The sequence below is a fragment of the Gopherus flavomarginatus genome, chromosome 3 (genome assembly GCF_025201925.1).
Source record: "Gopherus flavomarginatus isolate rGopFla2 chromosome 3, rGopFla2.mat.asm, whole genome shotgun sequence".
NCBI lineage: Eukaryota > Metazoa > Chordata > Testudines > Testudinidae > Gopherus > Gopherus flavomarginatus.
In genome coordinates, this window is record NC_066619.1 from 83,494,891 (window position 1) to 83,522,350 (window position 27,460).

At 40.4% G+C, this 27,460-nt stretch overlaps 1 protein-coding gene across 2 annotated transcripts; it reads left to right on the forward strand.

The window, feature by feature from the left end:
* The first annotated feature begins 3,167 nt into the window (after positions 1–3,167).
* LYRM7 (LYR motif containing 7) lies at positions 3,168–26,672 on the forward strand. Of its 2 annotated transcripts, none has more exons than XM_050946057.1 (5): positions 3,168–3,404; positions 16,367–16,439; positions 18,441–18,511; positions 21,163–21,244; positions 25,968–26,672. In XM_050946057.1, the coding sequence occupies exons 1-5, from the start codon at positions 3,387–3,389 to the stop codon at positions 26,036–26,038; spliced, it is 315 nt and encodes a 104-aa protein (XP_050802014.1). In that variant the 5' UTR covers positions 3,168–3,386; the 3' UTR covers positions 26,039–26,672. The 2 variants fall into 2 exon arrangements, with proteins under 2 accessions (XP_050802014.1, XP_050802013.1); XM_050946056.1 differs by lacking the exon at positions 3,168–3,404 and adding an exon at positions 3,406–3,464.
* The last annotated feature ends 788 nt before the right edge of the window (positions 26,673–27,460 follow it).

Sequence of the window (27,460 nt, forward strand, 5' to 3'; positions counted from 1 at the left end):
AAGAGATGCTTCAGAGGACAGTCCAAAAAATCCCACAGTAGGGAGATAGATGCTTGAGATTTTGCCCCTATAAAAGCCTTGTGTAATAGTTGGACATGGCTAAAACCCTGAAGCATGACATTTTATATCCCTTCCAAAACACCTTTTTAGCATTAATTATTATAACTCTAGAAACTCATGCTAGCCACTCTCTCTTTCAGTCTTATTGAAGTCCTAGCAGAAATGTCATCCTATGTCAGAGTTCCATAGTAACATTACATATTGTGTGAAGGATGGTCAGGTAGTCAGGCTACTAGCCTGCTACTTGAGTGAACAAGGGGTTCAGTTCCTTGCTATGTTAACCATCCTCCATTGCCTTTAGCAAGACATTTAGGCCCAGATTCTCAAAGGTATTTAAGCACCTAACTCCCATTAAACTCAGTGGAAATTACCTAAATACCTTTGAGGATCTGGGCCTTAATCTCTCAATTCCTTCTCAGTAAAATTGGAATAATTGTGCTTCCCTACCTCATAGGGGTGTGTGAGGATAAATACATTAAAGATTGTGAGGTACTCAGCTACTACAGTAATGGTGGCTATATAAGTATGTAAGCTAGAATTTATCAGTTTTGAATTTGTTACTTTTCAGCTTCAGTGTCCTTGTTCTTGTAGTGTGAGATGAAGAAAATAAGTTCCCAATCTACCTTCTTCATAATATTATTTTGTATGCTTTTATTATGTCTCTTTTTACTCATCTCCTTTCTCAGGTAAATAATAGTCCTCTGTTCAATCTCTCTCCATATGGATTTTTCCAGTTCTCATATCAGTGCTGTCGTCCACCTCTGAACCTCCTCTAATTCCGCAATGTCCTTTTTTAGATGCAGCAAAGAGCCCTGTGGCACCTTATAGACTACAGACATATTGGAGCATGAGCTTTCGTGGGGTGAATACCCACTTCATCAGATGCATATTGGAGCATGAGCTTTCATGGGTGAATACCCACTTTGTCAGATGCATCTGACGAAGTGGGTATTCACCCACGAAAGCTCATGCTCCAATATGTCTGTTAGTCTATAAGGTGCCACAGGACTCTTTGCTGCTTTTACAGATCCAGACTAACACGGCTATCCCTCTGATACTTTTTTAGATGGTTACCAAAACTGAACACTCTGTTCCAAGTGAGGGTGAGCCACTGATGTATATAATGGCATTAAAATATTTTCTATACTGTATTATTCTCTCTCCCATTCTTAATATTTTGTTAGCTTTGTTTTCTACAACTGCACATTGGGCACAGTTCTACGGAGGTGGCTGATACGCAGGTCCTTTTCCTGAGTTGACATAACTAATTTAGAATCCAGTAAATTGTATGGGTAGTTTAATTTTCCCCCTTCAATGTTGATTACATTTAGGATTTACCAACATTATGTTGCCTATTCACCTTGCTTGGTGAGGTGCTTCTGAAGCTTCTCAGAGTCTTTTCTGGCATTGACTAACCTAAATAATTTTGTCTCATCTGCAAAGTTTGCCACCTTATCGCTCAACTCCTTTTACAGATTGTTAATGCATTACATTTTCCTGTTAACAAAAAGTGCTAGAGTTCTTAGAACCAAGAATCACTTCCATTGGCACATGTTGCAAATGTTTGTAAACAGATGAAAAGGAATCTTTGATATCTATGGAGAAGTCAAAACAGTCCTGATACATGTGGGTATAATTCCTCTTGAAGTTAGCTGAGGAGCTGAGAATATTTTACCAAGGCAGAATTTAACTCTGTGTCTGTAACTTTCAGTGATCAAAAATACGGCAGGTGCTTCAACTCTGAGGTTCTTCCTCAGTACCCATCTGAATGTTCTCATGCTGAAAAGATATATGCTCTGGAATTTTTTTGGTTGTTTTTTATAAACAAAAAGAAACGATGCACTCCTCCCAAATCAGTTCTGACAAAATAAGTCTTAATTATCTAGATGACCACAATTTCTTAGGAAATGGAAATTAAGTATAAGCAGAGTTAAACACTGGGTAGGGAGTAAAAAGCAGTTGTGCATCTGTTAATTGGCTGGAATCTGATGACTTTCCAGTTAGGAGTTTGAAAACTGAATTGTTTGTTCACTAAAAAGATAGCAAAAATATACCATTTTCATGTCATTTATAGGGTGGTGGATTTAGGAGCCCTAGGGTTCTAATGACTCTGAACACTTTTAAGAACATAATTTAAAACCTCATTAAAAGTATTCCCCCCCCCCCCCCCCGAGCTGTCATGGGATACAAAACTTAAGGCAGCGCAGTGTATAGTTCTCAGATGCTTGGTGCAACTCACTAATTTTACTTCAAAGTCTGACCCAACTCTCACAGACACCCATACAAGTGTTTCAGCTGGTTTAAGGGCAAGTTGGTGTGGGCCCCTGGTGCATTTAAGGTGCAGTTTAATTTATGCCCAAGGAGCCTGGAGTAGCACATAGAGCCACATTGCAATGTATGATGACAGGTTTCAGTGGTAGCCCTCTTAGTCTGTACAAGCAAAAAAAAAAACAACCTAGGAGTCCTTGTGGCACCTTAGAGACTAACAAATTTATTTGGGCATAAGCTTTTGTGGGATAAAACCCACTTAATCAGATGCAGGCATTAGCCCATAAAAGCTTATGCCCAAATAACTTTGTTAGTCTCTAGGGTGCCACAAGGACTCCTACTTTCTTTGTTTTTTATTGCAACGTATGGTGATTTCTTAAAGCCCAAAGTTCTGGAGGCATGTTGTTAGGGGAGAGCTATAGCTTGCTAACCCTTATGATCTCAAGAGGGCAGCCTCAGCCTGGCTACACCCAACAGCCACGATGTTTAAATTTCATGGGGTTTTGGAACAATTTCATGGCTGCTGGGCCCCTCCTGCTGCCGCCTGGGGGGTTGGAGCTGGGCAGACACAGCATCCCTGACAGCTGTGCAGGGGCCCAGACTCTACCCTGCGCGTCTTGGCACAGCAGGCCCCCAGCACGGGCCCGGACACGGAGCCCAGCAGCACCCCGTACGCAAGGCACCCTAGCTACCCATAGGCTGAAATAATGGAACCTTATTAGCCAATCACATTTCTTTCTCCTTGTTGCAGTCTAGCTACGCCCTCTTGCTCCCCCCTCTTACGGCTCCGGGAGCATCGTCCTGTCCGGAACCAGTGTTCAAGGGACACGGCTCTAACGGACACAAATGCCCGCTGCACCCGGAAGTAGCCTCGCCGCCACTAGTGGAGCGTAGGTAAAAGTTCGGCGCAGGCACGACCAGTAACGTACCCTAGTGGAGGTGCTGAGACGCTACCGGGCTGAAATGTGACTTTCCGATTGGCTCCTCATGAGCGAGTCGGGAGGGTGTGGGCGTGGTTCTGCTGGCCTGCTACGTGTGGTGGGGGAGCTGCTGTAGCGATGGGGAGCCGGGCGGAGGTGAGTCAGCGCGCATGCGCCATGTCCCGCTTGCTGAGTACGAGCAGAGTCAGTGACAAAGTGCGTAGGGCAGGGTGTGGCTGCTGGGTTTGGGGCCGTTGTATGTCCCTCCCCACAAGCATTGGCAAGGCCCGTGATCTCCCCTCGGCTTACGTACCTCCAGTCTCCAGGGCGCTGCGAGGATGAGGGAGCTTGGCCAGGTGCTGTAACAGGCCTAGGCCCAGCTTGGGGCAGGGCAGGGTCCTGAACAACTTGATTTCTCAAGCCTGCCCTCAGATCACCGACTCCCCATGCTGGAGTAGCTGTGGGTGTTGCATGTGCAATGGGCTGCACCAGTGCTGCTTATGCTGTGCCTATAAACCTGAGGCCTTGTCTGCACTACAGATTAAGTCAACATAATTTAGGTCACTCGGGGGTATAAACCCTTCTCCCCCAGAGCAACATAACTTAACACAGTGTCTACACTGTTCTATGTTAGCGTGAGACGCTTTCCTGTTGACATAGCTTCTGCCTCTCATTGAGATGGATTAGTTACGTTGATGAGAGAGCGCTCTCCCATTGATTTACTGCATCTTCACCAGACCCACTAAATTGATGCCGCTGCATCAATCGCAGCAGTGCTGGTTTAGTGAGGTAGCGAAGACAAGCCCTGAGACATGGGCTGTTGGGAGATGGTGGAGGCCCTCGAGTCTCTCTCACCAATCTCCTGGCTCTTGGTGCAGCCTTGGCTTCAGCAGTCACAGTCAGTGAAGTGGCATCACTTATGCTAAAAAAATATAGACAGGTGGGACCTGAATCCTTGAGTAATTCTGTGCACACATAAACATACATGAAAAACATCACCACAGTTTTCAGAATTCATTTAAAGTGAATTAAAATTCAGGATATTTTTGAATGGGAGAGAGAATCCTGGTGTGAGGGAAAAGGAAGCCAAGACACACATCTCGGCCTTTTCTGTAATCTGTTATGTGTCAGCCATGAAAGTGACATCAGAAAAAATAGAGAAAACATAAAGATAGGTTCTGCCTTGATGAGCTGGAATTAATATAGTTCCTTTGCTTGTGAATGTATTTAAAGAAGGGAAATATTTTCCTTTTGTTGTTTTAAAATTATTTGAAATCACTTTTATTAAATGACAAAAAGAAATCAGGAAGGTGTAAGGCTGAGGCCAACTGAAGGAAAATCAATAAGCTACTTTCTTTTGTACTGTACATAAGAACAGCCATACTGGGTCAGACCAAAGGTCCATCTAGCCCTTATCTTCTGACAGTGGCCAATGCCAGGTGCCCCAGAGGGAGTGAACACAACAGGAAATCATCAAGTGATCCATTCCCTGTCACCCATTCCCAGCTTCTGGCAAACAGACGCTAGGGACACCATCCCAGTCCCTCAGTGGATAATAGCCATTGTTTATCAATTAAGTTTGTCAATTAATTCCAAAATCTCTTCTAGTGACACTTCGATCTGTGACAGTTCCTCAGATTTGTCACCTACAAAGAACAGCTCAGGTTTGGGAATCTCCCTAACATCCTCAGCCGTGAAGGCTGAAGCAAAGATTTCATTTAGCTTCTCCGCAATGACTTATAGATTCATAGATTCATAGACTCTAGGACTGGAAGGGACCTCGAGAGGTCATCGAGTCCAGTCCCCTGCCCTCATGGCAAGACCAAATATTGTCTAGACCATCCCTAATAGACATTTATCTAACCTACTCTTAAATATCTCCAGAGATGGAGATTCCACAACTTCCCTAGGCAATCTATTCCAGTGTTTAACTACCCTGACAGTTAGAAACTTTTTCCTAATGTCCAACCTAAATCTCCCTTGCTGCAGTTTAAGCCCATTGCTTCTTGTTCTATCATTGGAGGCTAAGGTGAACAAGTTTTCTCCCTCCTCCTGATGACACCCTTTTAGATACCTGAAAACTGCTATCATGTCCCCTCTCAGTCTTCCTCTTTCCAAACTAAACAAACCCAATTCCTTCAGCCTTCCTTCATAGGTCATGTTCTCAAGACCTTTAATCATTCTTGTTGCTCTTCTCTGGACCCTCTCCAATTTCTCCACATCTTTCTTGAAATGCGGTGCCCAGAACTGGACACAATACTCCAGCTGAGGCCTAACCAGCGCAGAGTAAAGCGGAAGAATGACTTCTCGTGTCTTGTTTACAACACACCTGTTAATGCATCCCAGAATCACGTTTGCTTTTTTTGCAACAGTATCACACTGTTGATTCATATTAAGCTTGTGGTCTACTATGACCCCTAGATCTCTTTCTGCCATACTCCTTCCTAGACAGTCTCTTCCCATTCTGTATGTGTGAAACTGATTGTTCCTTCCTAAGTGGAGCACTTTGCATTTATCTTTATTGAACTTCATCCTGTTTACCTCAGACCATTTCTCCAATTTGTCCAGATCATTTTGAATTTTGACCCTGTCCTCCAAAGCAGTTGCAATCCCTCCCAGTTTGGTATCGTCTGCAAACTTAATAAGCGTACTTTCTATGCCAACATCTAAATCGTTGATGAAGATATTGAACAGAACCGGTCCCAAAACAGACCCCTGCGGAACCCCACTTGTTATACCTTTCCAGCAGGATTGGGAGCCATTAACAACTACTCTCTGAGTACGGTTATCCAGCCAGTTATGCACCAACCTTATAGTAGCCCCATCTAAATTGTACTTTCCTAGTTTATCTATAAGAATATCATGCGAGACTGTATCAAATGCCTTACTAAAGTCTAGGTATATCACATCCACTGCTTCTCCCTTATCCACAAGGCTCGTTATCCTATCAAAGAACGCTATCAGATTAGTTTGGCACGATTTGTTCTTTACAAATCCATGCTGGCTATTCTCTATCACCTTACCACCTTCCAAGTGTTTGCAGATGATTTCTTTAATTACCTGCTTCATTATCTTCTCTGGCACAGAAGTTAAACTAACTGGTCTGTAGTTTCCTGGGTTGTTTTTATTTCCCTTTTTCTAGATGGGCACTATATTTGCCCCCTTCCAGTCTTCTGGAATCTCCCCCGTCTCCCATGATTTCCCAAAGATAATAGCTAGAGGCTCAGATACCTCTTCTATTAACTCCTTGAGTATTCTAGGATGCATTTCATCAGGCCCTGGTGACTTGCAGGCATCTAACTTTTCTAAGTGATTTTTTACTTGCTCTTTTTTTATTTTATCTTCTAAACCTACCCTCTTCCCGTAAGCATTCACTATATTAGACATTCCTTCAGACTTCTCAGTGAAGACCGAAACAAAGAAGTCAGTAAGCATCTCTGCCATTTCCAAGTCTCCTGTTACTGTTTCCCCCTCCTTACTGAGCAGTGGGCCTACCCTGTCCTTGGTCTTCCTCTTGCTTCTAATGTATTGATAAAAAGTCTTCTTGTTTCCCTTTATTCCCATAACTAGTTTGAGTTCATTTTGTGCCTTTGCCTTTCTAATCTTGCCTCTGCATTCCTGTGTTATTTGCCTATATTCATCCTTTGTAATCTGACCTAGTTTCCATTTTTATATGACGCCTTTTTATTTTGTAGGTCACGCAAGATCTCGTGGTTAAGCCAAGGTGGTCTTTTGCCACGTTTTCTATCTTTCCTAACCATCGGAATAGCTTGCTTTTGGGCCCTTAATAGTGTTCCTTTGAAAAACTGCCAACTCTCCTCAGTTGTTTTTCCCCTCAGTCTTGATTCCCATGGGACCTTACCTATCAGCTCTCTGAGCTTACCAAAATCTGCCTTCCTGAAATCCATTGTCTCTATTCTGCTGTACTCCCTTCTACCCTTCCTTAGAATTGAAAACTCTATGATTTCATGATCACTTTCACCCAAGCTTCCTTCTACTTTCAAATTCTCAACAAGTTCCTCCCTATTTGTTAAAATCAAGTCTAGAACAGCTTCCCCCCAGTAGCTTTTTCAACTTTCTGAAATAAAAAGTTGTCTGCAATGCAGTCCAGGAACTTATTGGAGAGTCTGTGCCCCGCAGTGTTATTTTCCCAACATATATCTGGAGAGTTGAAGTCCCCCATCACCACCAAATCTTGGGCTTTGGATGATTTTGTTAGTTGTTTGAAAAAAGCCTCATCCACCTCTTCCACCTGATTAGGTGGCCTGTAGTAGACTCCCAGCACGACATCACCCGTGTTTTTTACCCCTTTTAGCCTAACCCAGAGACTCTCAACACTTCCATCTCCTATGTCCATCTCCACCTCAGTCCAAGTGTGTACATTTTTAATATATAAGGCAACACCTCCTCCCTTTTTCCCCTGTCTATCCTTCCTGAGCAAACTATACCCATCCACACCAACATTCCAGTCGTGTGTATTATCCCATCAAGTTTCAGTAATGCCAACAATGTCATAGTTGTATTTATTTATTAGCACTTCCAGTTCTTCCTGCTTATTACCCATACTTCTTGCATTTGTATATAGGCATCTAAGATACTGGTTTGATCTTGCCTCCACGGTTTGCCCTGACCCTCCTTCCTCACTGCCATTATAGCTCGTGCTCCCTCCTGTTTCCAACCCATCTCCCAGGTCTTGTTCCCCACTTACCTGTGGGGTTTGCTCACCTGTCCCCGTCGAACCTAGTTTAAAGCCCTCCTTACTAGGTTAGCCAGTCTGTGCGCAAATAAGGCCTTTCCCCTCTTCGAAAGGTGAACGCCATCTGTGCCTAGCAGTCCTTCCTCGAATAGCATCCCGTGGTCGAGGAAGCCAAAGCCCTCCTGGCGACACCATCTTCGCAGCCAGGCATTCACCTCCACGATGCATCTGTCTCTGCCCGGGCCCCTACCTTCAACAGGAAGAATCGAAGAGAATACCACCTGCACTCCAAACTCCTTAACCCATACTCCCAGAGCCCTGTAGTCACTCTTGATCTGCTCAGTGTCACACCTCGCAGTATCATTTGTGCCCACATGGATGAGTAGCGTGGGGTAGTAGTCAGAAGGCCGGATAATCCTCGACAGTGCCTCTGTAACATCTCGGATACGGGCCCCTGGCAGGCAGCATACCTCCCAGGATGAACGGTCAGGGTGACAGATGGGTGTCTCCGTCCCCCCTCAGCAGAGAGTGTCCAGCCACCACTACCCTACGTTTCTTATCAGTGGTGGCAGCGGACCTCCCAGCCTTAGGGGTACGAGGCTTCCCCTCCTTAACTCTTGGGGGTGATTCCTTCTCTCCTGTATCAAGAAGAGCATAACAGTTATCTTTTCCCACAGCAGGAAGGTTTGCAGCAGGGGTGGAGCACTGCCTGCTGGTAGAAGTAACCAGCTGGCTGTGTCCACCCTGAGCCTCCTCCTCCACTGGTGTGTCCGATACACCCTGAGGCATCTCCTCCTCCACTGGTGTGTCAGTAGTCCTGTCAACTGGGACAGCTACGTCAGCTGTCTCCACATGGATACTGTCCAAGAATTGCTCATGGATATGGATGTTCCTCAGCCTAGCCACCTCCTCCTGTAGCTCTCCCACCTGCTGCCTGAGAGATTCCACCAGTAGGCACCTTTCACATTGGATGCCACCCCCAGCCTGGATATCAGGAAGTGGAAATTGCAAATTACAGTCTTTACAAGCCCACACCAGAATCTGGGTAAAAGCATCCATGCTTTGGTGCTCTGTCTGGCTACAGGCGCAGGTGGAGGAGACAGAAGCAGTGCTGGCACAGGTGTTGCGGGTCCTCCTCACCATTGTAAGCCTCCCTCTGTCAAACTCTCTCAAATTCCCGTCTGCAGCTCCCTGTCCGCTCTGCTCTGCTGTAAACGGAAAGGTTTTGGATGTGGCTCAGTTTCTAGGTTCAGGGGACTTTATCGTCTTTAAATGCTCCTTTTGTGTCTCGATTGTCCAGGGGCCCCACTGGTTGTTGAGCAGGCTTCCTGCTTCTGATGTACTTAAAAAACATTTTGTTGTTATCTTTTGAGTTTTTGACTAGCTGTTCTTCAAACTCCTTTTTGGCTTTTCTTATTACATGTTTACACTTAACTTGGCAATGTTCATGCTCCTTTCTATTTACCTCACTAGGATTTGACTTCCACTTTTTAAAAGATGCCTTTTTATCTCTCACTGCTTCTTTTATATGGTTGTTAAGCCACAGTGGCTCTTTTTTAGTTCTTTTACTGTGTTTTTTAACTTTAAGTTTTAATTAAGTTGGGCCTTTATTATGGTGTCTTTGAAAAGTGTTCATGCAGCTTGCGGGGATTTCACTCTAGACACTGTACCTTTTAATTTCTGTTTAACTAATCCACTCATTTTTGCATAGTTCCCCTTTCTGAAATTAAATGCCACAGTGTTGGGCTGTTGAGATGTTCTTCCAACCACAGGAATGTTAAATGTTATTATATTATGGTCACTATTTCTAAATGGTCCTGTTATAGTTATCTCTTGGGCCAGATCCTGTGCTCCACTAGGACTAAATCGAGAATTGCCTGTCCCCTTGTGGGTGCCTGTACCAGCTGCTCTAAGAAGCAGTCATTAAAGTGTCAAGAAATTTTGTCTCTGTATTTCGTCCTGAGATGACATATACCCAGTCAATATGGGGATAATTGAAATCCCCCACTATTAGTGAGTTCTTTATTTTGATAGCCTCTCTAATCTCCCTTTGTCACAAACAGTTAAGGGTTAATATCTCTTTTACCTGTAAAGGGTTAACAAATAGTGAACCTGGAACACCTGACAAGAGGACCAGTCAGAAGACAAGATACTTTCAAATCTCGGTGGAGGGAAGCCTTTGTTTGTGTTTTTGGGGTTTTGCTCTGTTCTCTCTGGGTTCTGAGAGGGGCCAGACATGTAAGCAGATTTCTCCAATCTTTCTGAAAAAGCCTCTTCTGTTCAATTTAGTAAGTACCAGTTAGAAAGGCGGTTTAGTCTTTTTGTTTGTTTTCTTTATTTACAAATGTGTATTTTTGCTGGAATGATTGTATCTCTGTTTGCTGCAACATGTACTTGTGCTGGGGGGAGGAGTGTCTCTAGTGTCTATAAGCTGGAAGACCCTGTAACATTTTCCATCTTGATTTTACAGAGACAATTCTTACTTTTTTCTTTCTTTTATTAAAAGTTTTTTCCTTTTTAAGAACCTGATTGATTTTTTGGTTATCTTGTGTAAGACCCAAGGGGAGGAGGTCTGTACTCACCAGGGAATTGGTGGAAGAAAGGAGAGAAGAGGGGAGGAAAAACCTGATTTCTCTCTGTGTTAGTATCACTGTCTCTCTCTCAGGGAGAGTCTGGGAGAGGGAGTGAAGAAGGTGGGGGAAGGTGGATTTCCTCTCTGTTTTAAGATTCAAGGAATTGAATCACAGCGATCTCCTAGTGTAACCCAGGGAAGGGAGGATCTGGGAGGAAGAAAGGAGGGGAATGGTTTATTTCCCTTTGTTTTGAGACCCAAGGGGCTTTGGGTCTTGGGGTCCCCAGGGAAGGGTTTGAGGGCCAGAAAGTGCCCCAAAGCACTATATTTTTGGGTGGTGGCAGCTCTACCATTTCTAAGCTAGTAATTAAGCTTAGGGGGGTTCATGCAGGTACCCCATCTTTTGGACGCTAAGGTTCAGAGTGGGGGTTCATACCTTGACACCCTTAGCATTTCATTGTCCTATCACTGTCCTGGTCAGGTGGTTGATAATAGATCCCTACTGTAATATTTTTATTAGAGCATGGAATTACTATCCATGGAGATTCTGTGGAACATATGGATTCATTTAAGATTTTTACTTCATTTGAGTCTACATTTTCTATCACATATAGTGCCACTTCCCTCTTGTCCTCCCTCCCCCCACGACCTGTTCTGTCCTTCCGATATATTTTATACCCCAGAATGATTGTGTCCCATTGATTGTCCCCTCTCCACCAGGTTTCTATGATGCCTTTTATATCAATATCCTCCTTTAACATGAGACACTCTAGTTCTTCCATCTTATTATTTAGACTTCTAGAATTTGTGTACAAGCACTTTAAAAACTTGTCGCTGTTTATTTGTCTGCCCTTTTCTGATGTGTCAGATTCTTTTTTATGTGAATGTTTCTCGTTTGATCTGGCCCATACTATATCCTCCTCCATCCTCTCCTCCTGACTAAAAACCTGGAGAATCTCTATCAATAGACTCTCCTCTCAGGCCACGTCCAGACTAGAAATTAAAATCGATTTTAGATACGCAACTTCAGCTACGTGAATAACGTAGCTGAAGTCGAATTTCTAAAATCGAGGTACTCACCAGTCTGGACGGCGCTGCATCGATGTCCGCGGCTCTCCGTGTCGATTCCGGAACTCCGTTCGGATTGATGGAGTTCCGGAATCGATGTAAGCGCGCTCGGGGATCGATACACCGCGTCCAGACTAGACGCGATATATCGATCCCCGAGCAATCGATTTTAACCCGCCGATGCCGCGGGTTAGTCTGGACGAGGGCTCAGAGAAGTCTCTGTCTGATCCACATGCTCTGCTGCAGCAATCGGCTTTCCCCATCTCTTAGTTTAAAAACTGCTCTGCAGCCTTTTTAATGTTAAGTGCCAGCAGTCTGGATCCACTTTGGTTTAGGTGGAGCCCATCCTTTGCATTTGCTTTCTCCACACCAGTCCTGATTTTATTGACTTCTATCATATCCCCGCTTAGTCGACTCTTTTCCAAGCTGAAAAGTCCCAGTCTTATTAATATCTCCTCATGTGGCTGCTGTTCCATACCCCTAATAATTTTTGTTGCCCTTTTCTGAACCTTTTCCAATTCTAATATATCTTTTTTGAGATGGGGTGACCACATCTGCACTCAGTATTCAAGAGGTGGGTGTACCATGGATTTATATGCAGGCAATATGATATTTTCTGTCTTATTATCTATCCATTTATTAATGATTCCCAACATTCTGTTAGCTTTTTTAACTGCCGCTGCACATTGAGTGGATGTTTTCAGAAAACTATTCTCAATGACTCCAAGATCTTTCTTGAGGGGTAACAACTAATTTAGATTCCATCATTTTATATGTATAGTTGGAATTATGTTTTCCAATGAGCGTTACTTTGCATTTATCAATGTTGATAAATGCAATTGTAGACCAGTATACTAAAGACACTAGGGTGCAGAATATGCTGTGGAAACTTCAACATCATAGAACAAACAAGACCTGAGCTTTTAGCATTTCATCTGAAAAGTCTACATGCACATAAACTGCATGGTGCTCAGTTTATTCAGGATTACATTGCTATGGCATTTACAGACTAAACAGATAAATGTAAATCAGACAGGCAGTGAATTTGGAGACAGTGTACGGGTTGGGGGCGGATTTTTGCTTATATTTAATGAGTGAGCAATATTTTTACTGACATAGGCTAGCACTTCTGGCTTCAAGAGAAGAAATTCTTTTTAAGACAGGGAGGACACTAGGTACAGTAGTGCATAGTGGGTGTTCAGGTGCAATTAGGGTGACCAGACAGCAAGTATGAAAAATCGGGACAGAGGTGGGGGGTAGTAGAAGCCTATATAAGAAAAAGACTCCAAAATCAGGACTATCCCTGTAAAATCCAGGGTTTAAAAAGGCATAAAGGTGAGATTCAAAGGATTATGAAGAGACAGTGAGTGAGGATTTATTGGCAGAATGGAAGAGGGGCTGGGAGGGAGTAGAAAAACAAGAGCAGAGAAGCAGATGTTTATCTACCTTGGAAGAATGAAGAGCTGAGTTGACTTTTCTGAGATTTGAACCCTTCATTTTAGAAAATATAGTATTTCAAATACTTCCAACAACTAAGGTCTTTAGGTCATCTGTGCAGTATCAAGAACATTATCAACACTCAGTAAATAATAAACAGTAATAACAAACCTTCTGTTCCATACGGCATCTCCCTCCATCTCTGTAACTATGTCTGACTCAAGGTTGTGATTTATTTGTGGAATTCCCCAAGGGGGTTGACACAAAGATCTCGAAGCTATAGATTGAGGTACTAAATGTTGAAATCTACTTGACAAATAAGATAAGAGAAAAATATATAAAGGGATGATAATATATTACTTGCATGAGAAAATGTTAACCCAAAGAAGAGACAGTTTGATGGAAATATTGGGGGAGCAGTTCCTTTGGTTTCACCTCCTATATGCCACTGACTCAAAATTCTCTGATTCTAATAAGACTCTGTTTTGAAGATAGTAAGCTCATTTGTGTGGTAGAAAGTAGTGCTGATGCTGTGTAATTTTATCTCAAAAATTACTAAACATGTATAGCCTAGAGAAACAATAAACCACAAGCCAAATTTTAAATGTCTCATTTTATGCCAATTCAGATATGTGACATTCCCCCTCCCTCCAATTTTAGTCAGATGTGTTCTTGCCAGGCCTTAAGGGACACCATGATTAAAGATGAGCAAAGTAATCATAACTGTTAACTATGACTTATTAAAGAAAGGAAAAAGAGAGAGAGACAAGTGAAGCAGTAAATAATGGTTACTTCAGACACAATCTCTTCTGTATATCTCTTAGTGGAGAGTTTTTATCAGTAGCTAAAATAAAACCAACGTAATCATAGAACTGGAAGAGACCTCAAGAGGTCATCTAGTCCAGTCCCCTGCACTCAAGGCAAGACTAAATATTATCTACACCAGTGTTTCTCAAAGCTGGTCTGCTGCTTGTGCAAGGAAAGCCCCTGGCGGTCCGGGCTGGTTTGTTTACCTGCTGCGTCTGCAGGTTTGGCAGGTCACAGCTCCCACTGGCCGCAGTTCGCCGCTCCACGCCAATGGGAGCTGCGGGAAGCAGTGCGAGCTGAGGGATATTTTTACACTCCAGAGGTTTCTTATATTAGTTATTGCTAATAGTATGACCACAATATATTTGTACAGGGAACATCTCACTATTCACATAACAATGGTATCAGGCAGGTATTAAATGAAGGCTTGCATTTAGATATAATAATACTTGCAAATATGCATCTGAGAAGAAGTTATTCATGCAAGGAATTTGAGGACAAGAAAAGCTTTCACCTTTTCTGTTGGTTAGAAGTAACCAATAATTTCTGTAAAATATTTCCCAATCATGTAAATTCTCCTTAACATTTAAAGAATAAGAATTTTAGAGCATTTATAAAAGAAATCAGTTTAAATAAGATTATTTTTAGAATTCTTTGTGTGTGTTTAAAATCAAAGAGGTAGGGTGAAGAGGCCCACTTTTATTACTTAGTTTACAGTTCTGATAATACATCCTAAGCACCACCTCTCTTTAGAGTATCCTGACTAAAGCCTTCCACTCTTTGACACAGCCAGGTCTCTTTCTAAAACATAAATATTATACAAAGTTTGTTTTCTTGAGATAAAAATCTTGCCTATACCAAACTGTTATCTTCTACAGGGCGTAAGTCCCCTGTTCTTTGACAATCCCCTTGTTGCTTGTTTCCCCTTTCACCAAATGAGTCCTAGATTTATAACCTATCGTTTGTAGTATTCAGTTTGGAGTAAAAGACTTCTATCAAATATTCCAGACAATGCACTAACACATTTATACTGCATATTTGAAAGATGTCTATATAATAAAATATGGAATGTTAAAACTAACTAGATGCTCTAAAGAGTCATTCCAGAGTCTGTGTAAATACACTTGAAGGTAATAAATATGGCTTTATGGCTAAGGAGGTATCCTCCTCTCACACTTCTCGTGCTTGTCCTTGGTTGACAGAGAGCAGAGATTTCCTAGAAATTTCCTTAATTAGACTGAACATTTCAACCAAAATCATAAGCATATGAATTATTCTATTCTATAAACATCATATGTTTATAAGTATCTACTAAAATTCAGTAAAGGCATAGGCATGCTTATAATAACCTTTAATAATTTTAAAAACCATTTTTTGTGTATGTATTTCCATCGTGTAATTCAGTCTTTTTGAGTATCTTCTCCTGACCAAAGTCATTACCTACTGATCTTGTACTTATTGTTAGAGAGGAACTTGCAGTTTGGATGGGTTTTGCTGTATCCTCTTTTTTCCCCATGTTTAAGTAGTTCTATTGAAAATGTAATGTTTGGACATAAGCTTTCCAAGCTGCTGCTTGAGGTCATCTTATTCATTCAATTTTGTGACACTGTCCTATAAATGAGTTGATGCTGTCAGTATTTCAGAACTATTGAACTATAGCCTATGAGAACTGCAGCCTCTGCTGGTCCAGGTTTTTGGTAGTGTAGTATCTAATAATTAATAGTAAAACTAATCTCTGATGATACCCAGGATTTTCACTTAATTGTGTGGCTTTTACTGTACAGTTGCAGGTCCATATCCTGTAAATTTTACTTTGCAGGCATGAGTGTTTTTGTGCTGGTCTCCTTGCAGGGGTGGGGCCATAGAGGTCAAAATGGTGACTTGAAATAGTACCAGAACTACTTTTGTGTCTTCAGTTACAGTAGAACCTCAGAGTTACGTACCCTCAGGAATGGAGGTTGTTCATAATGCTGAACAAAATGTTATGGTTGTTCTTTCAAAAGTTTCCAACTGAACATTGACTTAATACAGCTTTGAAACTTTACTATGCGGAAGGAAAATGCTGCTTTTAACCATCTTAATTTAAATGAAACAAGCATAGAAACAGTTTCCTTACCTTGTCAATCTTTTTTTTAAACTTTCCCTTTATTTTTTTAGTAATTTACATTTAACACAGTACTGTACCGTATTTGCCTTTTTTGTGTGTGTTTCTGCTGATGCCTGATTGCATACTTCCGGTTCCAAATGAGGTGTATAGTTGACCGCTCAGTTTGTAACTCTAGTGTTCGCAACTCTGAGGTTCTACTGTATTTTAGATATCAAAAATTGTCATGTCTTCTGTGTTCTATATCTCTGTTTATCTGCAAAAAGTCTGAATTGAGATAACATTTCTGACAGAATGAGTCTACTCCAGCTGCTGTGGAGGAAACAATAGAATGCAAACAAAATACCTTTTTAATTGCAAAAATATTAATTTCACTTAAGAAATCCTATTAACAAACAAAACACATTTATTGTTGACTTGTATTTTGTTAACAGGTTTTGAAGCTTTTTAGAGCATTGCACAGAACACGGCAACAGGTTTTTAAAAACGATGCCAGAGCTCTAGAAGGTAAGAATTGTTGTCTTCTTAGTGGATCCTGTGCATCTCTACAAAAGCTCTAAGGACCCTCCTCCCTTCTGCATGCTTGTTGTGAAGGTCTCTTACAGCAACTATCATCCCTTTGTCTGAGAGGACTTGAACTAGATGAGCCCCTTTTTGGAACCTGCTGCTGTTTAAGACGTTTAATAGGTTCAGTCAAACAGGGCAAAGCACTCTTATTCTGTGAGTGGAGTTTGCATGTAGCCTCTGCTGGTCCAGGGAGCAAACAGATAGAACAATGAGGAGTCCTTGTGGCACCTTAGAGACTAACAAATTTATTTGGGTGTAAGCTTTCATGGGCTATAACCCACTTCATCAGATTCATGGAGTGAAAAATACAGTAGGCAGGTATAAATGTACAGCACATGAAAAGATACTTAACATGGGAAAATAGATTCAGTATGTGTAATTTCCCCATGTTAAGTATCCTCATACCTTCTTGTCAGCTGTCTAAAATGGGCCATCTTGATTATCACTACAAAAGTTTTTTTCTCCTGCTGCTAAGACCTCATCTTAGTTACAGTTAGTATGGCTACTTCCACCTTTTCACATTCAATGTATGTATATATTTCTTACTATGTGTTCCATTCTGTGGATCTGATGAAGTGGGCTGTAGCCCAAGCTTATGCTCAAATAAATTTGTTAGTCTCTAAGGTGCCACAAGTACTCCTGTTCTTTTTGCGGATACAGACTAACATGGCTTCTACTCTGAAACCTGTCATAGAGGATCTTGAGAACCTGACTTCCCATCTCAGTAACAGTTCATGTGGTGAGGGAGAGGTAAATGTAGGGTGCAGAGCAGGGTCTTTTGGGATCAACTCTATTCCGCTGTTCCAGGGAGATAGCCAATTTGATCCTACTCTCTGCTTCCCCCTCCTCCTCTCTTTCCTCCAGTTTTCCTTTCTTTGCAATGAGGGTGGGTTAGGAAAGGAGACAATGGCAGATCTTGGAGCACTGGCCATCACTGAGTAGGAGATTCTAAAGTTACTACGTTAACAGAAGCAACAATGCTAGTGTGAGGAAGAGGGAGCCCATTAATACCAGTTTATGGAAAATGCAAAAAGCGGCCTTTTAGGAAGGGAAGAGAGTTTGCTCCCTGCCAGTTCTAAGAGTTTTCTGTCCTCTCTTCCACCAAACATACATGCATGCACACACTCTATAAAAGATCAGAAACAGGAATGACTTCAGTGAAAAACTGACTACAGAAGTGCTGGAGCAGAGGAACAAGGCAGGGAGGGAAATAATGCTTAAAGAGTATTTGCCTCAAATTGTTGTGATTTTTCCCCTTCACCCGTCTCAGAGGAATAAGGAAGGGAAATCTCCCCTTTCCCCATGTTGCCCCTTACCCTCATATTCCCAAGGATTAAATTACATCTCTGGCTAGAATCAAGCCAGTAAGTACTATTTTAAGATGTAATGTTATGAAAAAAATTTCAGTAGAACAGAACCATACGGTTCTAAAATTGTAGTCTTGCTGATTTTCTAAAACAGTGAATCTCAGCGGTCTTAGGCTACCAAACACCCGAGTTTCTTATCTTTGTGTACAGTTGTTCTTAAAATGAATAACACAACTCCATCAGATAGTAAACATGCATATTTGAACTGACCAGATACAAATACTAGTTATATATAGTAGTATTTTCAGGGCGTTTTTTTTTTTTTTAATAAACCATATTACAACACATTTCTGGTGTGATTGGTGTGGGAATAAAACGTGCTATCACTCACGTTCCACAGAGATCTTGAAGGATAAGGCTCTGGTCTGAGTGAAATATGAAGAGGATAGGTAGTAAAAGGACCATGGCTGTAGAACAGCATCAACAAACAAGGGGAAAATTTGTCTACCTGAGATGGGTTTTAGCTGCTCAGGAATGTGAATTTTGAGCCAGTGACAAAGAACTGGTAATAAGTGAGGGGATTTACAAAAAAATCAAAAAAACTGAACTACTTTATTTTACTTTCCCCCTTTAGCTGCAAGACAAAAGATAAATGAAGAATTCAGAAACCATCAAGATGAGACCTCTTCTGAGAGAATAGCAGAGGTACTTTCATTGTGATGCTATTCTCCACTTTATACTATTAAGTCTCATAATACTTTACATTCACATAGCAGCATATTTTATCAAAGGATCTCAGGGTACTTTGCAAATACTAACTGAGCCTCGCAACCAGAGCTTTGTGAATTTCAAAATGTAATTTCATGGAACTTTGTGTACAAACTTAATTTCTATTTTGTGTCCTGCTGTCACCATCAGTTTATGTAAAAATTACAAATGGCACTTTTCACATTAAAAATTACATGAAAAACAGTTTTCCATGTTTACAATTCAAAGCCATTTGTGCTCTGCCTATTTTCAAGTTCATAACAAAATTAGAATTGTTTTTCCAGATTGTCCGTTTAATGGAAATATTTTGTTTGTTTCTCCTTATGCAGTCAAGCTAAGTATTAGACTGGTTATCAGAGTAGATGATCATTAATGGGCTCTTTGGTCTTAAAATCTATCAGTGACTCTCTTATACTCTACAGATATGTGAAATGCGGCACGGAGGTTTAGTGACTTGCCCAGAGTCACACAGTGAGGCTACATCTATGCTATGAGCTAGAGATGTGATTCCCATGTACGTTGCTCGTGTGCATGTACTCACAGTAGTTCACATCAAAGTAGCATGAGTATGTGTATGCAAGCTGGGAGTCACACCCCCTAGCTTGTTAGTGTAAATGTAGGCAGTTATTGGCAGAACTGGCAATAGGGCCTAGCAGTTCTGACTCATACCATATCACAAACTCCTTCCCTCCCAAATAATCAAGTGCTTGTGATTGAGTTGTTAATACAGATGCATTAGATACCTCACCTGTCTTTATCTCTCTGATAAATGAAGGGACTACAATGTAGAAAATTCTTTTAGCTTACTATATAATTCAAACTCTCCTGGCTGTTATGTAACACATTGGCAAAGTTGTTTTAATTAGCAGTAAGATTATTAATTTACCTAGGCCTGCAATTATTAACATTGAATCATTGTGAACTAGAGGTTTTATTTTACTATACATGCTGAAGAAGTGAATTAATTGTTGTCACTCTTCTAATTCAGCATATTTTCCAATTCATTGAATTCTCTCTTTAGAAATCCTCTTGTAGACACATGTATGCTGCTTCTCCTGAGTCCATGAGGGGAGGCATTAGAAGAAACCACATCTATATTTAAGCATATATTGTAGAAAAAAACCAACTAAAACGATCAGTTCAGTACTTTGCGTCCTAGCACCCACATATCACTGACGTTAACACTTCTGAACATTCATTCAGGACTCTCTCTAGTATGTCTGCTTGTTGCCAAGCAACAGTAGCAATATTTCTGTGCGTGTGTCCTAGGCATCAAGTGCTATCTTCTGTTCTATTTTTTAATTTAATGATATAACACTGTTTTAATTGATGTACAGATAAGATGCCAGGTAAAATTCTCAAAGCTGCATTTGTTAGGAGTGGTGATCTACAAAATGCACATATTTAATATTGACTCTTCTTTTGATGCTAGTTAACTGGCGTATTCATTGAGTGAAAGATCAGTGGATAAAATTCTTTGTCTCCAGCAAGGCCTTGATGATATCCGTGGGGGAAAACGGGGTACACAACCTGTCATGTTTAATAATTATTGTGCATTTATATGCTGAAGTGCCTTTAATGCAGAAGAACTGGACCAAAGAGTGCTTTACAGACCCAGTGAAAACTGTTTGGCACCAGGCACCTCGGTACTTCTGAAAATCAGGCCTCCTATTCAGGTATCCATATATAGACTTTGGTGCCTAACTTCAGGCATCCATTTTTCAAAATTTTGACCCTATTTATTTGTTGCTTCATCCACTGCCAGAGTAGAATATAGCACATGTTTTCCAGCCCATGACATTAAACAGTTTTTAGGACAAGAAGTGAAGAATAACTACCTGAGAAACTTTGGAATGTAAGAAACTCTGTCCCCATAGGTTTCTCACTTGTGCAGCTGTATATATTGCAGGAAGGCGCTGCATACAAATAAGTACTAGCCATTTAACAAGTTCTGTCTTTGGCTAGGGGCATGCACATGGAGACCTCGGTCATGCTTCCTCTCAAATAGGGAAGGGATTACAGTGTTGTAATCACACACTCCTAATGCTGCTTATCTCTAGGGAGAGGGACTGCCCCTTCCCCTGGCCACTCCTGCTGCTTTTGATCTTCCTGTGGCATCTCAGCACCATTGACTCCTCTTCTCACACTGGTCAGGAGAAGAGGGGCAAGAAGTCCAAAACGTACCTGAACTGTAAAGAACCTGATTGCTTGATGACAATTCTTGCAAGTTGTTCCTCATGGAGTTCAGGATAATTGGACACAAATTAAAATATAATTACTCTGGTAACCTACCTACCTAAATATCCTGCTGCAGTTTCAATTAAATACAGTATTTTCTATTGATGTGTGTGTTATCAAACAGTAGACTTATTTCATCCCAGTTGGCCGTACGCCAGAGTGACTTTGATATCGGTTCATAAAGCACTTTGGGATCCTCCAGGATAAAAAGCACTATGTAAATACAAGATGCTCTATTATTCAGAAGATATAAAAATACTGACAATATTTGATTTATACTTACCAAACATGGAAAATGTTTACAAGAGTAATTTTGCACTGTTTTAATTGCCCTGTTTTTTCTTTACCAGCTTATGAAAATAGGTTCAGATGTTGAATTTCTACTCAGAACATCTGTTATACAGGGACTACATACAGGTTCTGACAGTCTGAGTAAGTAGAGCTGCACAGCATCTGTCTCTCTCTTTTTTTTTTTTTTTTAAATGGTATTTAGATCTGTGCTGAACTTCAGTGACAAAACTGAAACTGAGGGTGTGTGTTTCTTTTTGTTCTAGTGTTGTATATTATTTACCCTAAACTTGGGCCAGGTTCATTTAGATTTGAGAGGCTAGGCTGAATTATGGTGTCTGGTGGAAGATTTGTGATGCTTGCTTTGACCCAAAGCCAGTCAAATCTTTCAGTATTGGGTTCATTCAAATCTGAAATTGTCAGACTCAAAAAGTGAACCAGTATGAACCCCAAAATAGTCTCGCACAGGCCCTCAAGTTTCCCATAGTCCTACATGTTCCCTCTATGCATGCATATTCATGGCTTTCAGGCATCACAGAGAGGTCCGTCTCTGATACACTTCAGGAGATCCTTAACCCTCTTCCTTCTTTCATCTCCTGTGGCAGGGAAGCTGGTGCCAGCCCTGAGCGTGCTGGGACTCCTGCTGCCATTATCACCATAAAAATTGCCCATTTTCTCCCTCCTTCTGCATCTGCTAGGAAAATGGGCATTGTGATAGGCACCTGCTCTTGCTTTGTGTTGCCACTACTGTGGGGAAAATGGATATAGTCTCAAGCAGCTCCTCTCCATTTCCTACTTTTGGGGAAATTAAATTCTATCCCAGATGGCCCATCCCTCTGCTAAGGTGAGAGAGTGAAGAAAAGGAAATAATGTATGAGGACTGAGTGTGGGGAGTGGACAGGGATGAGAGAGAAGGAATGGGAGCAGTAGATGCTGGCCTTAAGATCTAGGAGTCATTTGTCTCCCAAGTCAGAAAACTAAATTAGAGTCAACATCATGAACTTCTGTATCCTGAAACTTTAATTGATACAAGTGCCTTTTACGCATTTAACTTTCTTTGTTTATTTTCAGTAAAACTCATAATAGAGTAAACTCAAACCCATGCGTTGTGGATCAATTTCATATATCCATGTATGTCAGAAGTGTGTTCTACATTTGACTGAGGTTACAGGGAAAGTCTCAGCTCTTCCTGTATCATTTTTATGTCTCGTCTTTTGTGTAATAAATAGTGACACACTCATTTAAGCAAGATGTCGTCCTTTCTGTGAACTTCCTTAATGCCTAAGGCAGGGGTTCTCAAACTGGGGGTCGGGATCCCTCAGAAGGTCACGAGGTTATTACATGGACGGTCATGAGCTGTCAGCCTCCACCCCAAACCTCGCTTTGCCTACAGCAACCCCCCCTGGGAGCTGCCAACTGATGTGTCAGGACTACTTCTGCTCCTGTTTTCCCTGCCAGCTCAGGACTCCAGCACCCTGTCTTGCTGAGACAGACACTCCCGTCTGCTCCAACAAAGACCTAGGGTCTGAATTACTTGCCCCAAAACTGCAGGTTTGCCTAAAAGCAGCTAACAGAAGTGTGCTTGTCTTTAACGCCCAGATGCCCAATGGGGTCTAAACCCAAATAAATCCATTTTACCCACTATAAAGCATATGCAGGGTAAACTCATAAATTGTTAGCCCTCTATAATACTGATATAGAGAGATGCACAGTGTTTGCTCCCCCAGGTATTAATATATACTGAGTTAATAAGTAAAAAGTGATTTTTATTAAATACAGAAAGTAGGGTTTAAGTGGTTCCAAGTAGTAACGGACAGAACAAAGTAAGTCACCAAGCAAAATAAAATAAAATGCACAAATCTATGTCTAATCAAACTGAATACAGGTAAGATCCTCACCAGTTCCAGAATGCTCCCTTTTACAGACTAATCTCCTTTTAGCCTGGGTCCAGCAATCACTCACACCCCCTGTAGTTACTGTCCTTTGTTCCAGTTTCTTTCAAGTATCCTGGGGGGGGTGGAGAGGCTCCCTCTTTAGCAATCTGAAGACCAAAATGGAGGGGTCTCCCAGGGGTTTAAATAGACTTTCTCTTGTGGGTAGAGATCCCCCTCCTCACTCCTGTGCAAAGTCCAGCTCCAAGATGGAGTTTTGGAGTCACCTGGGCAAGTCACACGTCCTTGCATGACTCACAGTTTTTACAGGTAGCATCCATTGTTTGCATGCTACTTTGAATGTCCTCAAGTAGACTTCTTATGTGGATTGGAGCATTCCAAGATCCATTGTCCTTTAAGTGTTTCTTGATTAGGTACTTAATTTCAACATTCCTTTCTCCAGGAACTGACCAAGTGCTCTACTAAGGTTATTTAGAAATCAAGCCAGGACACAGCCAACTTTCATAACTTTGAATTCAAAAATGGTACATGCATGCAGATAGATTAATACATTCAGTAGAGCATAACCTTTATGGATATATGTTACATCGCATATGTAGCATAAAACACATTCTAAGCATATTTCCATAGAGCCTTATGGGAGGTACCGTCACACTAATGAATAATAAAGGTAAATAGGGTATTCCTATTTACATGTTCACATTAAAAAGGAGACATTCCATGATGTTAGAAATACAGTAATTTAAAACTGATAAAAGGAAATGCCTCTCTGTTTTATGCAATACATCATTAATTTGTGGAACTTACTGACACAAAATATCTTTGAGGCCAAGATCTTGGAGTTAAAAAAAACAAAAACAAAAACCAAAAAATAGATGTTCAGAGGCATAATGAAAGAACTAATGGTTACATTAGATGGGATAAAAGCCAAGCATTTTTAGAAAGCATACACAAACCCTTATGCTTCATGGTAGTAGGCCAATTACTAAGTGCCAGAGGTTAAGAAGAGACTTTATCTGTGAACAAGATGTTCCATAATTTTCCAGTAGTTGGTTTGTTGCACCTTTCTCAGAAGCGTCTGGTACTGATCACCGTCGTCCAGCATGCTGAACTAGATGGACTTACAGTACTATGGCATTGACTACATTCCTGATCTCCTTGGTGGTTCTTGGAATACCGTTAAAGAATTTATGACGCTGTGATCAGAATATTGTGTACATTAGCTGTCATGCAGAGAGAGATATTAAGATGCACTTCACTGGGAGGGATTACATTCCATAGAAACTAATGTCCTATATTGGTTTCTAAAAATATCCTAGGTGTACTATTTTTTAATTTCTGCCAGCACTGAAAAGTCTGAAAAAAGTTTTAAAAATGATAAAGAAGAGAGATTTGCAGCTAAGAGCTTGTGTTAGTCACATTATTCAGAATCTCACTAAACAGATTTTTTGAGACATTGCTGTGCAGCTTGTCAAGTCAAATTATCCACTGTTGTGCAAGAGAGTTGGCACTAGTCAACTCGTTTTTATATTTGCAGAACAAACTGATACAAATAGAGCTTTTCTCACCCTAATTTACCACATATGCAATGCATCCTGATGGTTTTCACTTTGGGTTTGCTATAGTGATGAGTGAGATGTGTGCCAAACTTTATTTTTTAGTGAGAGGTTAGAAGGTTCTGTCCCCATCAGTTTTTTTTATTTGTCCAAGTATCGGAGGGGAAACCGTGTTAGTCTGTATCCAGAAAAACAACAAGGAGCCTGGTGGCACCTTAAAGACTAACAGATTTATTTGGGCATAAGCTTTCATGGGTAAAAAACCCACTTGATCTAAAGAAGTGGGATTTTTACCCACAAAAGCTTATGCCCAAATAAATCTGTTAGTCTTTAAGGTGCCACCGGACTCTTTGTTGTTTTTATTTGTTCCTTCTTTCTCCTCTATACTGTTTGGTTTATACTTGTATTTCTCTCCCATGCATAAAGTCTCGTCCCTAAAATGTAGAGGAAAAAATACATGTGAACTCTGGGACATGAATGGTTCCTTCATAGGTAGTACACAGACAAAATATTATTCAATCCATTTTAAAATGTGTTTTAATTCTGTTTTAGTACCACAGCCAGAAAAGGAAAAAGAAATGTAGCTTCAAGGGAAGCAATTCCCTTGCTTTTTCTATAATATATGGAAAAACAGCATACTTTGGATGAGATGTGACTGGTTACATACATGGAATGGAATTTGGAGTGTTTTAGATGTTTACTGTACCTTTGTTTAGTACTTGCCTGACTAGTCAAAGTACAGGATTGTGTTTGCAGTCATGGGGCTTCAGCTTGTAGGTGGTGCCAGTTGTATAGATCGGACAGCCCTCAGGTGCAGAACTCCCAAGTGGATATCCAAGGAGCCAGATGGTCAAAACTTTATTAGAGCCAAGGGCAGTTAGCACAGTGCACAGCCAAGAAAAACCCAACATACTGCTCTTTTCTCCTGCAATAAATGTCATCTGACACTTGATTTTTCTGCTGTTCTTAAAAGAACAGGTACAGCATTAATAAATGTTACAGATCTTAAATGAGAGGTCTGTATATTTTAAAATGTTTTATGCATTTTGAAATTGGTATTTAAATACATTGGAATCAGGATTGCCAGAAACATTATAATTTGCTATCCTGTTTTGCTAAAATGTCTTCACATGACAAATGGCAAAATGTAGCAGTGATAGTTAAAATATTTTCAAGGATGTTTTTAATAGCAAAATAGGTGAAGGAGGTGGAAGAGATTTCTGATGAACAGAAGTAAAATGTTAGTTCATTTTTATTGGCTTAGGAAATTACCATAGTGCTGCTTGTAGGTTTAATTTAAAACTAGATGCTCTGTAATAAACTGCTTCATTGCTAGTAAAAATATTAAAGGCCGTGTATATTTTGTAGATTGTTATGATAAAATATTATTCTAACTGATTTTTTGTTTGTTTTTTGCAGTGCTTATACCCAGGAAAGATCTGCTACTAGACAATATTCCTTACTGTGATAGTCCAACACGAAAGCTTTGAACCTTCAAGGAATAAAGTACATCTTGTTTTATTTTCTTTTTTCTGAAACCAAAATTAATTTCCTGGAACAGAATCTCTGAAAACAAGTACGTGAAATCTCTGTGTTCAGACTAAACTTGGAAAATATTGAATCCTTTTGGCAGGAAACACAGATTAACTCAATCCACTGATTGTACTCTGTACTGGGAAGGTGTATTTGAGAGAAGCAAGACTGTTGTCATGTGTTTCTGAAGGACCCTTCTCTTCATTGGGAAGGATTACATTTCCATAGAAACTAAAGTCCCATATTGTTTGCTAAAAATATCCTAGGTGTACTCTTTTATCTCTGCCATTTCCAGAGAAAATGTTTCATTGTGTTTCAGAGGTTTTGCAAAGATAAATAATAATAATAATAATAATTACAAATAGAAGTAGAGTGTTTAGTCCTGGAAATATTTATTTATAAATTCAAATATATTGAGAAACTGCTACAAAATAATGGTGAAAAAACATTCTATAACATCTAGTTATCTTTTTAATTATAAATTGCACCACAGACCTGTTTTCTGAAATTGTTATTATCTATGCAATAGTGCACTGGTAGCATATGAGAGGGTTTTTATAAGGCACATTAAATAAATTATCAGCCTTTACAGATAGGACAATGACTCTGTGCTTATATTTTTAATGTGCAAGGGTGACTGTTTGACTGTTTGGATCAAACTGGAGCAAGGAAATTTAGTCAGCCTAACAAATTGTGCTATGGTAATTAGACCATAAAACTAAATAACTTGCATGTTATGACCATAGATTGATTTACTGAAGCATTTGTCAAAAATAGAGGCTGGTCACATTCAAAGTGGTGATCAGTAATAACATGGCTGTGTATGCATCTTATTGCCAGAGTCAATAATTTTAGTTTCAAAAAATAATTAATTGGAATAACCTGATATAAGTACTGTCAGTGAGGGAAATGCAACTCACCAGTATTTGATAGGTACATTTTGATAGAGAGAAATGATGGGGGGATCTAGTCAGTTTATTCAAATGAATGTGGTAGCAAAACTAACTACATAAAATGTAAAATGTTCACTCTGACTCACAAAATTGCCTTATCCTGTCATCCTTCAAATTAGAAAGTAATTGTACATTAACAATCTATTTTATTATACTTTTTTGTAGATGAAAATTCAATCTGAAATTATTTAATAAGCAACTGTCAAGCAACCTGATTTGCTGACATTACCTTATTTAAAGTAATTTTTATTCAACCTACATCACCTTATTTCATTTTTTTAAAAGAGCCATCTAGTTCTTGCTGTTTAACTAGCTGCTATGGGCCAATTGACTTCACTTTGACTTGGAGCAGGCCTTACTGAAAGTATACATCAATGTTTGTATATATAAATAACCTACTGATATCAACAGTAGATGGCAGTCTTC

Coding starts and splice junctions, on each gene's coding strand:
- LYRM7 (XM_050946056.1), top strand. CDS start 3,426: ATGTCCCGCTTGCTGAGTACGAGCAGAGTCAGTGACAAA. Junction 3,465..16,366: donor CGAGCAGAGTCAGTGACAAA/GTGCGTAGGGCA, acceptor TTTTGTTAACAG/GTTTTGAAGCTTTTTAGAGC. Junction 16,440..18,440: donor CGATGCCAGAGCTCTAGAAG/GTAAGAATTGTT, acceptor TTCCCCCTTTAG/CTGCAAGACAAAAGATAAAT.